This window comes from Lacerta agilis, chromosome 12, assembly GCF_009819535.1.
Source record: "Lacerta agilis isolate rLacAgi1 chromosome 12, rLacAgi1.pri, whole genome shotgun sequence".
NCBI lineage: Eukaryota > Metazoa > Chordata > Lepidosauria > Squamata > Lacertidae > Lacerta > Lacerta agilis.
The window spans coordinates 2,867,057-2,884,664 of record NC_046323.1 but is presented as its reverse complement, the minus strand read 5'-3'; the positions used below and the strand labels follow the sequence as shown (position 1 = coordinate 2,884,664).

The 17,608-nt window shown below is 42.8% G+C and overlaps 1 protein-coding gene across 1 annotated transcript; it reads right to left on the bottom strand.

The window, feature by feature from the left end:
* Positions 1–254: 254 nt before the first annotated feature.
* Positions 255–17,577, bottom strand: FIGNL1 (fidgetin like 1). The gene is made up of 2 exons (XM_033166069.1): positions 17,499–17,577; positions 255–2,410 (listed from the first exon to the last, which is right to left on the bottom strand). Exon 2 carries the CDS (start codon positions 2,405–2,407, stop codon positions 353–355), a length of 2,055 nt encoding a protein of 684 aa, XP_033021960.1. The 5' UTR covers positions 2,408–2,410; positions 17,499–17,577; the 3' UTR covers positions 255–352.
* Between the last annotated feature and the right edge of the window lie 31 nt (positions 17,578–17,608).

Sequence of the window (17,608 nt, the reverse complement as noted above, 5' to 3'; positions counted from 1 at the left end):
AATTCTTGTAATTAATTAGGATCAGAGTACAAGTTTACTGCAGGGACATGCATGCATGTTTACTCATTAGTAATTCCCAATGAGTTCAAGGGGATTTGCCTCCTAGTAGGTGTGCAGAGGATTATAGTATAAAGTGATGAATAATATCTCTTTCTAAGTGATCTGTCTGCAGAGAGGGCTTAACAGTTCGGGCAATACAGGAAGGAAGGAAGGAAGGAAGGAAGGAAGGAAGGAAGGAAGGCAACCACGTGCCAGTTTTTTTCAAATTTATTAGAACACTATGAACATTTTTAGAAATAAAGATAAAAATCAAAAGTTATCATGGAATTTAAGCATGCAAAGTTAATTTCTCTTATCTTCCACATCCAAATGTTTGATTCCAAGTATCATACAATTCGAGATCCTTGGAGGACACACTGGGGCGCACAGTTTTTAAAGCACTCTCAAAATCTTGAAAAACTATAGATCGTACTTGCTCAGGTGCAATGGTTGTAATATCAATAGACTGAAGGCTGCGGATAGGGCCTAGAGAAGCCTCTCTACAAAGCTGAGTCATATCAGCTCCAGAAAACCCATCTGATTTTTTAACAATGAGATCAATTTCCTCCTCCGTTAGGGAGCAATTTTCCTTTGACATCAGACAAGTCACTATCTGCTTTCTAGCAGAAGTGTCAGGAAGTGGGATGTACAATCTCTTCACCAGCCTCCTTCGGGCAGCCTCATCAATTTCTTGTGGCCGGTTGGTTGCTCCCACAACTAGTATGCGGTCTTCAGAAGAGGTCGTTGCTCCATCTAACTGGACCAAGAATTCAGTTTTTATTCTTCTAGAAGACTCGTGTTCCCCATCTGCACGCTGGGACAGGAGAGAATCAATTTCATCAATGAAGATTACGGCTGGCTGCTGGAATCGTGCAACAGCAAACAATGCACGGACCATCTTTTCTCCCTCACCTACCCACTTGGAGGTCAATGAAGAGGCACTGATGCTAAAGAATGTAGCCCCAGACTGACATGCAATACATTTGCCAATGAGCGTCTTTCCTGTCCCAGGAGGACCAAACAGAAGAATTCCTTTTGGAGGACTCCTTAAACCAGTGAAAATGTCAGGTCTCAACATAGGCCACACTATTATCTCCTTGATAGTCGCTTTTGCAAATTCGACCCCAGCAATGTCATCCCAATTCACTGGAGGCCCATGATCCATGATCTCTTGCATAATAAGTTCAATCATTTTTGGCTCTATATTCTTTAGCCGTTCATCCGTTGGACAAGTCACCTCTGTAGACCCGTAAGATTTGCACTGCGTCCCCGTGTTTTCATTCCCGTCTTGTTTTGGTGTTGGAGGGACAAACTTCCCGAATACACCGCGAGATCTTGAAAGACCCAAAGTCTTTTTCGTACTACTGCTAGATGGGAATGGTGTACGCTCTGATTGGGGCTGGTGCTTCTTCTGCTGGTCCACCCAGAGCTGTTCTTTCGCAGTTTTGAAACCAGATGCTCTGTTCTCGTGGTTTTTGCTTCCGCTCCATGCAAAGGTCTTCCCTTCTGTATTAACTGGCTTATTAAGAATGAAACCAGAAGATGTAGTGCTACTTTCTTCATTGGACACAAGAAATGCTTTCCTTTTCCCCAGGTTGCCCATCTCTGAAGGGAAAGCAGACTGAGTGGAAGATGAATTCTGCTTCAAACCAGAGTTACTCATGAGTGTCAGAGAACTACTAAACACTGATTCACCATCTCTAAACAATGGAGTTGCACAAGAGGCAGTATCAGACACTTCACTTATAGGCACTGGCAAAAAAGAAGGTTCAGCTCTGGCCTTGGCTGAGGAAACCATTCCAAACTGATGAGGTTTCAAAGCTGGGGCTCCGCCAAGGATATGTAGTCCCTGACTTGTACAGTCTGATGAGCCATCCCTATGTACAGATTTGCCGCCACCACTGCAGTGAGTGAGTTTAGGAAGACTTGAAGCAACAGAGGCGGTGGCTTCCTTGTCAGCGCCTGCATGTGCTACTAGAGCACTCTGAAACATTTTGCTATTCTGCATCATCTCTTGCACACACTTCAGTTCCATCACATTAGCTGTCGTCAAAGCAGATTGCCACTTGTCCTTTTCATTTTGCTGACTTCTTGCCAGAGTCAAAATGTTTTCCGCACAGTTATTCAAGCCAGTCTCTGGATTGTCAGAGTCAAGAATCGCAGAGTATTTGTCTGCATATTTTTTGAATAGGTTGGCAGCGCAAACTTGGGAGATCTCAGAGTTTGCCCATGCATACTGAATGCGTAAAATCTGTGCACGATATGCATCTGCCTTCTGTCCTGGTGTAGAGGTGTCAGAGGTATAAGCAAAGTGATTCATCTGCCATTCACTCAGGTGTATATCATCAATGGGGCTATTGGGCTGCATGCTCTACAGAGAAACAGGACAAAAAATATGGTGAAGAGAAGGAGAAAGTTAGCTTTTAACATAAGCTCTAGCTAAAGAAGGCAGTCAAAGGACTGTACTTTATTAACTCATTACCCTTTATTTGAGCACTGTGAGGTATCTGACAAATATTTTACACAGCGAGGAAAACATTCTCACAGCTCTTGATTTTAAATGTTATCCTATGGTTTGAACACTTAGCAAGGGCACAAATCCATGTGACAATCAAATCTCCTGTTGCTCATTGCATCCATTTCCATACATACAGAAATATCTTTCCTACGGGTAACCCTGATGCCCCCTGCCCGTTCTGGTGCTTAAATTATCTCTTAGGACAAACAAAGCTGCAAAAACTATGTTTACAACACACAGTTACCTGGCACTGCCAATTTATTCACAAAAATGCATATCTGGAGCCATTTACAGCTATTGGACACAGCCAAGCCCAGAAACTGACCTGGCAAGTACTTTCCCTATAATACCAATACAGTGGTACCGTGGTTTACGACCATAATCCGTTCTGGAGGTCTCTTTGTAAACCAAAACGGGTCGTAACCCAAGGCGGGCTTTCGTCAATGGGGCCTCCCAAAAGAAACAGGGACTGAAGCATCTTACGCATCAGGATTGTACAGGAAGCAGCGGCACAGGAATATCACATGAAATCTGCATCTTGAAACTGGCAGGGCAGACCTTGAGAGACATATGGTTTCTAGCTGCCTGTTAAGAGATAACTGAATCACTACTCTTAAACTGTGCATGAACCAATTCCTTAGTTATTCTTTAATTTCTTGTTCTGAGTACGTTATAACCTTATATTACAAACTATTGTTTCTGTTAACTACTGTGCTGCACTATCGTTACTCATGTTTTGATGCTCAGTGATGTTTTTTTAAGGTCAGCATGTCAGTGGTGATGTAGCCCATATCTTCTTCTTAGCTACGGGTGACCAAGAGAAAGCCGCAGGATCCTTCAGAGCCAAACCTTAAGTCACTAAAATGACGCAAAGCAACAAGAAAGAATGCTTTGAGTCTGCAGTGTAGATCAGGGGCTGTCAACCTGGCCCTGCCGCCCACTAGTGGACATTTCAGGATTCTAAGTGGGCAGTAGGGGGTTCTATGGCACAAGCTGAATCCTCCTTCCATTGAGCACTGGTGGGCGGTAAGGAAATTTGACCATCAAGAAAGATGCATTAGTGGGTGGTAGGTATAAAAAGGCTGACTACCCCTGATTTAGATACAGTAGTAACTTCTCCAGCAAAGAAGGCAATGCAGAAACCTGAACAGAAAGGATGTGATATTGTTATGCCACCACTGTGTCAACTGTATTGTTTAAACAAAATCGAAAATTCTTTCTAGTAGCACCTTAGAGACCAACTGAGTTTGTTCCTGGTATGAGCTTTCGTGTGCATGCACACTTCTTCAGATACAGAAGTGTATCTGAAGAAGTGTGCATGCACACGAAAGCTCATACCAGGAACAAACTCAGTTGGTCTCTAAGGTGCTACTAGAAAGAATTTTCGATTTTGTTTTGACTATGGCAGACCAACACGGCTACCCACCTGTAACTGGAACTGTATTGTTTGGGATAGAACTAGCAAACCTGAGGACCAGCCAAGTGACTTATGAGTGCTGAATGAGCTAATGAAGCATCCTGACACTTGCAAACATTGAGAGTGGTTATATGAACGCCACTGCTATTCAGAACATGCAGATGCAGACATTTGCCTGGCTGCACCCAAAATACACACCAAGGACAAAAAGCACTCATTAAAATTTTAATTCATAAAATGAGAGCTATAGGATTAATTATAGCTATTTAAAGGGAGTGGATGGGATTTTGGAGAGCTGGCCTTGTGGAGTTTGCACAAAGTGACTTTTCTAGCTTTAAGCACCAAGTAGTCTGCTTTTCTGATAGCCAAATTCTATGGGATTGCTTAGTTCCTCCCTTTTAAGTGCTCAATAGTAGTTCCTTTACACAGCTGTTACTAGACAAGAGGTATCTTTGCAGTTTTGCTTTATGGACAATTGATCAATGATTATTATACAATGCATACTTCCTTTCCTGTCTTTCCAGAGATGGATATATACTTGTATTGTTCTCAAGAATATATGCGTAATTCTGCAGATCAGGCCAGATAGGAAAGCTATACATTTTGTTTTCCTTTATTTTCACAACTGTTACTGTTATTTCAGACTTGATGAATAATGATTTTGAAAAGCAGTCAGATGATGATATCCAATAAAAAGTGAGTATTATTTCATTCAAGAAAAATAAATAACTCTCCAGAGATTAATCAGTCTCTAGTGCAACATGTGTGTAACTTTATGCTATGTATCCTTGTGGTTTTATGCTGTAAACCACCCTGTGGTTCTTGGATGAAGGGCAGTATATAAATTTAGTAAATAAAGATAATACAAATAATCATCATTTGCTCTGTGCATTCCATCTCTATCTTCAATTAAGATTCCGCTGTGAGGGTAGCCAAAGGTGCTAACAGGATTTTCTAACCCCCTGCAATCTAGTGGCAGGAATGGCTGCTTAGGTGCATATGTTAACTTAGCCTAGCCTACCTCACAAGGCTGCTGTTATTGCTATTAATTTGGCATGCCTGGCAAATGGCTGAAATAAAGCGGACACAGAGAAAAGCACATACCCCAGTATCTTCCTCTGTCCAGCCAGGCTAACAGCAACCATGAGGAACATATCCTGTTTTCTGCTGCTCTGGGAGGGCCCCCTCCTCAGTCTCAGGTGCTGCAGGCAACCGTTTGCTCCTTAGCAACAGTGATTAAGTGACCTTACACCTGCTGAGTGCTAAAGGCTTAGCTAGCTCGTGCTCTTTCTTCGGAAATGTCCAAATGACAAAGAAAAAGCAAGCAAGAAAGAAAGAAAGAGGAGCATCTGGGCCCCCTACTGGCTTGGGGCCCGGTATCTGTGTGGACTGCCACTGGTAGCAATATCACATTTTCCAATGCACCTGGGGGGCAGAGTGGTGATTCTTCTTTTATATAGCTTGGTTAAGTTATGAAATGGGTGGGTGCAAATGATACATGTCTTCACTATTTAAGAGACTGGGAATCTGCGGCTCACCAGATGCATTGAATACAACTCCTACCATTGCTGATCATGGGTGATGTTGGCTGGGCTGATGGAGTGTGAATTCAACGCAACCTGAGGAGCCACGCATTCCCCAGCCCCACTGTAGACATAAAGGTAAAGGGACCCCTGACCGGTAGGTCCAGTCGCGGACGACTCTGGGGTTGCGGCGCTCATCTCACTTTACTGGCCGAGGGAGCCAGCGTACAGCTTCCGGGTCATGTGACCAGCATGACTAAGCCACTTCAGGCGAACCAGAGCAGCACGCGGAAACACCATTTACCTTCCAGCCAGAGCGGTACCTATTTATCTACTTGCACTTTGACGTGCTAGGTTGGCAGGAGCAGGGACTGAGCAACGGGAGCTCACCCCATCACAGGGATTCGAACTGCCGACCTTCTGATCAGCAAGCCCTAGGCTCTGTGGTTTAACCCACAGCGCCACCCGCATCGCACTGTAGACATAATGGTAATAAATAACATGGCTGTACCTTGGGTTAAAACAGTGCAAACACCACCAACCACCTTAGCTGCTTCCTCCCCACACTATTACTAGGAAATGTTTACACAAATACATGTGCCAAAGACCCTGGTTGACTGCAAGAGTTGTCACGCTGTGCAAAACTTTGCTTTACACTGTCAGAATAACAAAGAGCACCTATTTGATGCAGATTAATTCCCCTTGAACACAATCCGTAGGGTTAGAAAGTGTTTCCCCTCACCTTTTCAAATTGGCAATGTGAGTTTTTTAAGCTGCTGTAAATATAGTGACTGCAAACATACAGTCAGTATATACAGTGACATGGAATACAATGGTGTGATCTTGTTTATACTCCCAATCTCAAAATGAAAGAAGAGGTGAACCAAGACATTAGTCAAAGGTGCACTTAGATTAACCCCATGCTCAAAGTTAACTAACCAAGAACTGAAAGCAAGATGAATGGCTCCAAAAGAGCTCAAGAAAACAGGCACTTTTCAGACACTTTGCAATTTTGTGGAACTCTCCCTCCCTCTTGCCTAACAGGATTTTCTAACCCCCCCTCTTGCCTGTTGCTTTTCAGCAGTGCCAGGTTGAGAAAGTACTGTTCTCCCAGGTTGTTGTTTTTTTTAACATTAGCACCACTGAATGCTGTTATTAATTTGTTTTTTCTCCATTTTATTGCATCTGGGCTGGTCTTATTTGAGATAGTTTTGCCTTTTGATATGGCTGACAATGGTTGCTATTGTATTTTATTCCCTGTGCTGGCTGTGGATTTTGCTCTGGTATTTTAGCCTTTTAAAACTTTAACATTTCCTGTATATCACCAAGAGAGCAGAGTTATGGGGCAAGAAATAAATGCAATAGTTCATTTAGTTATGCATCAGGAGTTTTACTTAAACATTAGCAAACAAAAAGGTTTATTTAACTAACTTTGCACACAATAAAGTACAATTAAATGCAGACTAGCAAGGTAGTGTTTCCTAGAAGGAAAAGTATAAGAACTCCTAATCCCTTTGACATTAGACAACAGCAATGTGGCACCACGATAAAGAAGGAAAACATGTTTTTCAACTATTATCTGATAAAATCAGGAAGACTAAACAGTAAGGAATAGCCAAGAATTGCTTTTAATAATATGCTCCCTGATAAGTGTATTAAAACACCTTTGAGAAGTCAACAGTATCTTGTATTTTCTGCAACTGAAGAAAGAACCCAAACATTTCAGCTCAACATGTTAGCTTTTAAAGACCAAGTGGACAGTGATAATCATAACACAAAACACAAAACACAAAACACAGCACTGCACGTATAATATAACCAGACTGACTGTTGCGGTTGGGAGCTACAAGTTTCAGAATAATAGTGCCACCTGCTGGACAAAGGCGAGGTCTTGCTTCCTTTCTGCAGGAGATGGATAGATTGGAAGTTCCTTATAAACCCCACATTTCGATTTAGGGTCTGTTTCTTCATACGCTTCCCAATCTCACTCCAAGGATCTCAGGGTTAGACTGGAACAACTACTGACCAGTCACAAACACCCCGTTTGGGGGGAAAGATATGGACAGCTTGCTTAGGCTAAATAAATGAATAAGCAAGCAAGCATGTATGGACTGGCTTTAAAAATTCCTATTTACTGAGTACTTCAGATGAACCAAACTGACTACTGTACTGACACAGCAGGGAAGTTGTGCAAGTGTTCTTTGTCTAAGGTTGAGAGAACACCAGCAAAAATACTTTGAATCTGGGTATGAGCCCCTTCCTCATGATTTTATTATTACCAACAGCTCTGTATCATGAACATTGGCCATTTTCTTATACTGATATAAAGCGCTTTGTTGTATAGACTGCACTCCAGGGATCAAGCCAAGCATAGACTAGGGCAAGTTTCCAACTGCCTTCCCCAGCTCCAGTAACCAGAGGCTTGCAATTTGTTTCAGAGTAAACAATTGTGTTAAATTAATATTACAGTATGACAAACTCAAGCTGTAGATTTTTTTTTGCATGCTGCATTCACAAACTAATTCCCCAGCCCAATCCATTATGTCTCATGATGACCTACATCACCCCCACCCACCCAAAAAGCCCACTGAGGTTGCATGCATGGATTTCTTGGAGAACTAACTCGGCTGAACAGATGCACCTATTACAATAACATCACATTTTCAAACCTAGAAACGGAAACCTGCCTACATAACATTTTAATAAACTATGGCGAACTGACAAAGCACTACTGGATTCTGCGCATCCAGTCCAGGAGCAGCCTGCATTTTATTGTCCATTTTATTTACAAACGTGTTTGCATCACACTGTTTGCAATCTCAGCAGGTTAACACATGCTTTTGTTTTATTCCTTAGAACAAAAGGAATATACTCTCTCACCCAGATCAAAGCACAGGTTGTCTACCCACATTCTGATTGTCTTAGTCTTGATGGTGTGTGAGACAGAGAAAGAGAAGAGAAAGCTCCCCCCACCAAGTGCCCTTCAGTCTCCCCCAGCCCCCAAAACAAGTATGGGACAGGAAGCCAGGGCTGACACCACCACAGTTCTCCCAAGCTGGTTTGATGGCAGTTAAGTCATCCGTGTTTGTGCTATTTGCATGGGGTACACAACAGGTTACTATGTGGAGAGGGTGGATACATGATCAGACTGGCCCCCAGGCGCTTCCTATGTGGCCCCCAGTGTAGCCTCTGATCCCATCTCACCTCCACTCTGCACTTGAGCACATTCTGCAGTCCTAGGCAATTAGCCACCCGTCACCCTACTCCCCAGTACGTATGAGGACCAAGGCCAATTTTGCCAGTTTGTCGCTCATGTGCTTCAGCTACTCAATTTCAAGCATCAAGCAAAGATACAAAGGGGATTGAGCAGCTCAGGTGCAGAAAAAGAGGACTTTGCCAAAGCATCTGTTGCTGCTCACACTCAAGGGAAGCAGGCAGCAAGGTGAAAAGGCCTTTTGACTGCGGCTTTGCTCATCTCTCCTTTCAACCATTTAAAACTCTGATCACTGTTAAAATTATTTATATGATACCACACAGCACTTTGCTTGCAAAGCACTTTAAGCAATGACTTCAAAGGCACATCCCAGGAAGCTTGTCCACCAGGGTACATGGTTCAGACTAGTGTCCCTGCAGCAATATACCAGTAAAAACAAGAAATGAAAGAATGAATACTGTAACTACTGGATTGCAAAATGATTAACTGACATGCATTATGGGATTCAAAAATTGGGACCCTTTAGTCCCAATTTTTGAATCCCATAATGCATGTTAGTTAATCATTTTGCAATCCAGTAGTTACAGTATTCATACAGTATTTTTGTTTAAAAAAACCTTTAAGCCCACAACGTTTAAAGATCTCACAGCCAGAATTCCAAGCCCCCAATAAGAAGAATTAAAAGTTAATGCCATAGTCTCGTATCAGTATTATCATCTATCTCCCCGTCAATCATTTAAAAGCCAAGCCAGCAATACACCATTCTAGGCTATCAGGTGAGGAAAGCTATTCAGTGACCCTCCCTACCCCCACCCCACCCCCAATCTTTCTCCTGCGTAACAACAGATTGTATTCATAAGTCCCTTTGGTCCGCAGGCAGATGTTCAGTGCAGTTCAATCAATATGCTTGCATTAGTATTCCCACAAGCATGTTTGCCCTTTCGTGTCTATGCATTAAAGCGCTATTTAAAAGTTGCCCATGTCCCTAATCTGCTCATGGTCCTTTTAATGAATATTCAAGGGTAGTCTACAGCCTCTGGCAAAGTGGAGGTGTCATACATAAATCCAGCAGCTTTCCCTCACACACACCCAAAGAAAACCTAAAAGAGGGGGGGATGCCTACAAAGCATGGCATTTCCACAACAAAGACAGAAGTGAGGACAAGGAATTGTCTCCAGGGAATACACTACAATTGGACCTGCAAAAACTCACAAGAAATCCAGCTGCACTATTTAAGTAGGCAGACCCACAGCAACAGCGGTTAGCTAGCCGCTCGTGCACCCAAGGCAACGACGTAATAAATAATAATAATAATAATAATAATAATAATAATAATTTATTTGTACCCTGCCCATCTGGCTGGGTCTCCCCAGCCACTCTGGACGGCTTCCATCAAATATTAGGGGGGCAAGGGGCAAGCTGCACGGAGTCTCCCTGCCACCTCCCCCTCAGCTGTAGGGCGGCCAAGCCTGGGGGAGACGGAGGGTGGATGCAAGCCCCACGCTGTTTCGGGCAGCACAGAGCCTGCAGGCAGTCCGCCCAACTCCTCCCCCAGGCTCGGCAGCCCTACTACTGAGGGGGAGGCAGTGGGCAGGTGCAAGCCCCACACTGTCATTTCAGGCAGTGTGGAGCCTGCAGGCGCCTGAGCCACTGCATCACTTCCAGGAGAAGCGCGTGGCTCAGGCACGCTGCTGGCCCAGTGGTAAGTGCCACCTCCTGTGGTGTGGCACCCAGTGCCCCTCCACGCCACTGCATCACAACCATAATACTATATGCCCTCTGATCCTGCACATCTGTTCTATGGAGCCACGGGACAAAAGTGCATTGACACACAGTTTGCTTTAATTGAAAAATCAGTACTAGATTATATTCCAGAGCATAGGATGGTCTCAGTCCCTCTTCCTTCTCCACACTCCTCTGGCCGGCTGTAAGCAATTGCTGATATAATAATCCAAGAAATGCCAAAAGAAAAGAAAAAAGGATGCTGGCTTTTGGCTATTTTGGCTATTGCACTACTTTTAACCAGCTTTCATAATTACTAGAGAATGAAATAAGGGAATAAGGGTGTTCAACCTCCTTAGAAATGAAACTGTTTTGAAATGTCCTTTAAGTGCTTTCAAAGTCTCCCAATGGAACATGGCATTTTCTTCAGCTAGCAGTGCACATTTTCCATTTGTAGATCAAACAATATTGGTTTTGTTTCTTCTTGCAATGGCACATCTGTACATTGCTAGTAGGAAGTTGCCTCATGTTTATGATTATTCCACGCGGCCCTTTCATCATAGGAGGCTACTGTTCCAAATACAACCATTAAACAACCACTTTGGGAGTCCCAAGGGCTATAACTCATTTACTAGGGGAACTGCTTTCTCTCGCTCCCTGTCGGCCAGAAGGATCCCCTTCTGAAAGATGAATGACCAACTGGAACTGCTTTTTTAATGTGTATGTGATTTTATACTATTTTATTTTGTTCTGATCTTTTAAATTTTGTAATTGGTGTTTTTATGTTGTTACTAGTCACTGACTGTAATAAAACGACTATACTGTACTCTACTCTTGCTACAAATCAAAACACAGTCCTTTTCAATGCTTCACCATTTACGAACTATAAGCCCTGCAGGTATTTGCTACAAGATTTATCACAAACCAAAATTGTAACAATTATAGACTTATACACACGGACTTCCGGCGAGGACGCCATTGTCGGCGGTCGGGGGTTGTCTCGGCTGCGAGTCAACCCCGGCTTTCCCGGTGGCCAGGAGCTCCGCTACCGCGCAGCGGGCTCCGGTAAGCCACGGGAAGAGCGTCCCGTGGTCTGGGCTCTCCAGCTGGCCCCATTGCGCTGACCCATTCTCGGGCTTCCCTTGTAAAAGGGACGCCCGAGTGAATGGGCAACGGCGCGGGGCTGTGGAGGCTGCCCCAACCAGGAAAGCTTAGTGGCGGCCGCCGCCGATATATGAGCGCCTCGTTCTTTTGATTGGATTAAAAAGAAAAGAAGAACCCGTTCCGCTTCCGGCACGGACTGGTATGGTCGGAATTCCATCTGCTCCCGACCTCCAAGGGGAATTTTGAGGCTGTTTTGGGAGTATGCAGCCTCCCAACCTTCCCAGGCATGTGGGAAGGACAGCTTGCCCACGGTGCTCCAAAACCTGCTCTGACCCTTCGGGAAAATGGGCAGGGGAGTCAGGGCAGATAGCCCCCCTGAGGTTCGGCACTCCTGCGACCGGCCTGTCCGTCCGGGATTCCCAATGCTAAGAAATATAAATTAGTGACTCGCCTTGGGCATGCTTCAAACGAAAGAGGAGAAAGTATTTTGCTAAAGAATCCAGCCACTGTTTGAAAAGAAGAGGATGAGAATTTATGACTATATTGGTATGTGAAAACGGGACAGAAGGGGGGGAGGAGCCCTGGACTATGTGATTGTATGATTTTATATTGGGCAAATACCCCCCAGAAGACCCAACGTTTATATAACAAGTGAGATTTGAATGATTGAAAAATTGAGTATGAAGAATATATGAACTATAATCTATAATTGTGTGAAGTATGAAATGAATCCCTTGGACATTGACGGACTTTAATTGGAAGAATTTGGTTGACTGCCCAGAAATGACGCAGTTAGAATTATGCCCGGACTGCAACGTGAGATCGTAGGAGGGACAAGGCTGCATTCCTTTTTCTTTTTACGTGACGATTTACAAGTGAGATGGCTAACCTCCAAAGATTTATAACCTGGTGCAGATCGGGACTTTTAAAAGTGGAAAAATATATGAAATATAATAAAGAAGAAAATGGCGATCGTACAAATACGACTTTTGGATTTCAATCAGCAAGGGCGAAAGAAGGAATGTGGAGTACAGACTTAAAATCACACAGTGATACTGTTTGTTTGAACTTATCTTACTTGTTGGATATATCAGCGGCTGTGAAAACATTGGAAGAGAAAGCAAAGCAATAATTTATGATAATAGAGCCTCCGGAATTTGAAGCATGGGAAGTCTTAAATAATAAATAAATTTTAAAGTAATAATTTGGACAATTTGGAACCTTTTTTTGTTTTATAATTGGAGAAATAATTTGGAATGTAATTTGGAATGTTTCATATGATATTGTTTTATTGGAAACCACAATAAATATGATTTGAAAAAAAAAAAAAAAAAGAAGAAGAAGAACCCCGTAAGCTGTGAGAACGGAGTTTAAATTGACTGCAAAATTGAAATAATTGGCTATCGGGGAGAAACGTTAAAAAGGAAGCCCGTTTCTCTCCCTGTCGACAAATGAAAGTAACATTGTATCTGGCTGTTGCTACGCTTGGCTGATACAAATGTTTCTGTTGATGTCTGTCGGATTTGATTGCTCTGTGAAGAAACCCCTGTTAGGGGAGGACTGAGACTTTCAAGGTATCTCCTCTCAAGGATTGTGGAATATAAAGAGAATTTTTTTTTTGTACTCTGATCAGGGGGAAATGGCGGCTGCAATTTGAGACCTGAAGATGGAAAAGTACTGAACTCTGTTACTTCCTGCCTACTTCTGCCCTTTTCTGGTTTCGCTTTTAAAATGTTTATAGACCCAGGAATGACTTATGGACAAAGGACAATCCTTCTGAAATTAGAACTGCTGAATCAGAATGTCACCGAAAGATTTTCTGAGATTGGAAATTCTTTTAAGAACTTTGCCAAAGAACTTAAAGAAACAATTAGAGAACAATATACAGGGATTTTATCCGAAGTTGAAAACACGCAACTCCATGAAGAAGAGAAACCCTGCCGATGTGAGAGGTCCAGGGTTGGACATAGTGACGTTATAACGGCTTTCTGGGGTGAGAGCCCAGAAATGCAGGAACAACAATTTTTGGAATTTCAATCAAAATCTGATTTGAAGACTGAAGTGGAGACGCTTGGTGGTGATGTTTTATTTCCTGTGAAGAGTTCTGCAAGGATGCTTTGGGACAATGTTTTGGTTTCTGGACATAAAGGGAAAGATGCCATTCAGGACAATGGATTTGGAAAAGGATGGGGGGGAAGTCCGGTGGGTGATAATGAGGGGAGGAGAGAAAATGGTAAGAAGAGGGGTAGGATGAAAAATTACATATGTTTAATCAGTAAGGCTTACCACGGTACCCCGACGTCAGATTTGGAATAGAGAAGAGATACTTGGATTGTTTTTATGAATGATATTAGTTTAATATTTTACAAGGTATGAATTAGAAATAGTAGCGGCAGTTTTTATTGGAATAAGAGATAGATAAGGTTATAAGAAGTTAAGATTTGTATTAAGATGTTGTATTTTGATATTTAGATATTAAAAGATATAAGATGTTGAGACGATGATTATGAAATTAAGTGAAAGAAATGTTAAAAGAGTTAGAAAAGTTACTAAAGTAAATTAGAATTGAAAGCAGAAGAGAGAACGGGGGAAGTCCCCCTAATTAGATTCGAAATAAGATTATAACTTAATAGATGGAGTGTTGGTGTTCCTGTGTGTGAGGTATGTATTTGTTTTTCTTTTTATTTTGTTGATGTAGTTTGTCTGTCTTTTTTGTTGTATTCGTTGTTTTTTGGCCTTATTTGTTGCTTTTTGATGTGGAAAACCAATAAATTTTTTGTAAAAAAAAAATATAGACTTATACACACATACAGATTCTTTTAACTCTTTATCTCTCTCTCTCTCTCTACACTATTATCTTTGGGATGAAAAATGAAACCATTTGCACCCGTTTTTAGTACTAGGAACTACTTATTTAGAAAGCATGCTGTCCTAAAAGGGTTGCAATCCAGAAAAAGTAAGTGCTTAAATCCCACTGGTTCATTAAGGGTGTTTTACAGGACTGAGTGCTCACTAGATGGACAGATCCTGAAGTTGAGGCTCCAGTACTTTGGCCACCTCATGAGAAGAAAAGACTCCCTAGAAAAGACCCTGATGTTGGGAAAGATGGAGGGCACAAGGAGAAGGGGACGACAGAGGACAAGATGGTTGGACAGTGTTCTCGAAGCTACTAACATGAGTTTGGCCAAACTGCGGGAGGCAGTGAAGGATAGGCGTGCCTGGCGTGCTCTGGTCCATGGGGTCACGAAGAGTCGGACACGACTGAACAACTGAACAACAACAACAGGACTAACAGCTACAGGTGAAACTCGAAAAATTAGAATATTGTGGAAAGGTTCATTTCTTTCAGTAATTCAACTTAAAAGGTGAAACTAATATATGAGATAGACTCATGACATGCAAAGCGAGATATGTCAAGCCTTTATTTGTTATAATTGTGATGATTATGGCGTACAGCTGATGAGAACCCCAAATTATCAATCTCAACTTTGGGGTTTTCATCAGCTGTACGCCATAATCATCACAATTATAACAAATAAAGGCTTGACATATCTCGCTTTGCATGTCATGAGTCTATCTCATATATTAAACTCCAGTAGCTAATGAGAACAATTGCTTACATAAATGAACTTTTCCATGATATTCTAATTTTGCGAGTTTCACCTGTACTGACTTCTCCAGTCTCACTATTTATTATCCGAACCCCTGAACAGAATCCCTCACAACAGCACAAATACAACAAGTGTTGTCTAAAGCACACCTGATGCAAGTAATCAAGGGCTTCATTGGTTGCACCAGGTGTGCTTGAGCTGGAACACATGAAATACCTGAACTGACTAGGGGTTTGCTGAGTGTCAAATTTGGGTGCATGTTAGAAATATGGTTAAGTCAAGAGAATGGTCCAAGGTAAGAGAAGAGATCATCGCCCTTCACAAACAAGAAGCAGGATACAAGAAGATAGTGAAGGCACTGAGACACCTTGGAAGTTCAAAGTTCCAACTTGAACATCTCAAGTTCAAAGTTAATGGAACAAAGTTAATGGAACAGTGATTACACTACCTGAAGGGGGCAGAAAAAGGAAGCTATCTGCGGCAGCAACCTGATTTCTGATAAGGCAGGCTGGGAATAACCCTCAAGTGGCTCCAAAAGAGCTGCAGCAAGACTTGGTGGCAGCAGGAACTGAGGTTTCAGTGAGCACAGTAAGGCGCATACTAAACACAGGTTTCTACGCCTGAAATCCAAAACACTCACCACTACTGACCCACGGGATATTTGGGGAGTACCGGTAAATGTGAACTACTGTAGAGCTTTGGATTCACTGGATCCAAAGCCCAGCAGATCACCTGAGAGCCCTGAGCTTCTGCCTCCTCGAGTGTGTCAGTCTGGAACTAGTGCAACAGGCAAATCAACAACCATTCTCTCGCCTTTTGTCCTGGCCAGCAAAAGTATAACTTTGGATGCAGCAATGGATCTGCCCCACTGCTGGAGGTGGGGCTTGGGGCTTTCTGTGTCCATCAGTGCAAACCCTATGCATGTCTCTTTGGATGAAAGTCCAATCTTAGAAACAAACATCACTAATTTCCCTAACTGAATACTGTGGCTCTGAGATGCTTGGACACACCTGCCCAATTTGTTCAATGTTGCATCATACTGTCATTTTAAAGATCATTATTTGAATGAGACCAGGGGCTGAAGTGGATATTTTTGAAGCACATGCTTTTGTTTTTATAACCAAATAAATATTGTGAGATGTTCAAACTCTTAAGTTTTACAGACTTCACCAGAAGTGATCCTGCTCTTTATTATGCTCTCCACCAAAATAAAAGCTGGGAGGGAGGAATAAAAAACAAACCAAGAAAGCCTAATTGCCAGAGAAGGAGCTAGCTGCTCCAGCACCCTAAGCAGCACACATGCTGTGCACCGCCGGGGGAGGGGGCAGGTCAAGCGTCCTGGGGGGCGCTGCCCATGGTGAGGGTCCCAGGGGGACAGCACAGTGATGTCACCCCTCCTCAGGGATGACACCCGGGCCGGACCACACCTACCACCCCCCTTCCTCCACCAGTGCTAATTGCTACCCTGAATTATCCATTAAACTCAAGCCTCACAACTGTGGATTTCCTGCAGTGTGCTCCTTTACAGGATTTATTCAAATTTAATCCTACCAATCCTATAGGGAGTAAACCCTAGTAAGCATGTTTAGTTTTGCAATCTGAGGCTGGAAGGCAATTTCTGCTTACCTGGGAGCAAGACCCATCCTCAGTTACTTCTGAGTAAACCTGTATAATATTCTGCCTAGACTAAAAATGTCCTTCAGTATATACAACTGGGAATGACACAGTATATACACAAAGGCCATTTTTTTAGTTTAGGCAGAATCCTATATAGGTAAGTGTGCATGCCGTGTGTATCTAGATTCAGGTAGGTAGCCGTGTTGGTCTGACGCAGTCGAAATATATATATATATATATTTTTAATGTCCAGTAGCACCTTAGAGACCAACTAAGTTTGTTCTTGGTATAAGCTTTCATGTGCATGCACACATCTTCAAACACACACAGAATGACATTTTTAGTTTATTAAGAATTCTATGCAGGTTTACTCAGAAGTAAGTGAAGATGGGGCTTGCTACCAGGTAAGCAGAAATTTGACTTCCGGCGTCAGACCACAATACCTACAAAGTAAGCACATTTAGCAGGGAGGATTATATGAGTCGTGTGTGTGTGTGATTAAAAGCATTTATGGTAGTTCCAAGTGATGGCACAGCAAAGCTTGCACGGCAGAATGGAAACATATCCGAGTTTACAAATATACTGTGAACCGCCGCGTGACAAGAAGGGCGGCACACTAATTAAACATAAATAATATACGTCCAATTTTTCGCCTTTTAAAACAGTCTCTTCTAAAAAACATAAGTGTTATAAGAATTTTATGTTTTCTTACAACAGAAGGAATGGAACCAACCTGGGGGTGGAGAGACGCTGCTCCCCGCGCCTGAGGGCCGAGCCGAGAGAGGCGTCCTGGGGCCGGAGCCGCGCGGGAAACGGGAGAGTCACGCTGCCCTCCGGGGCGCC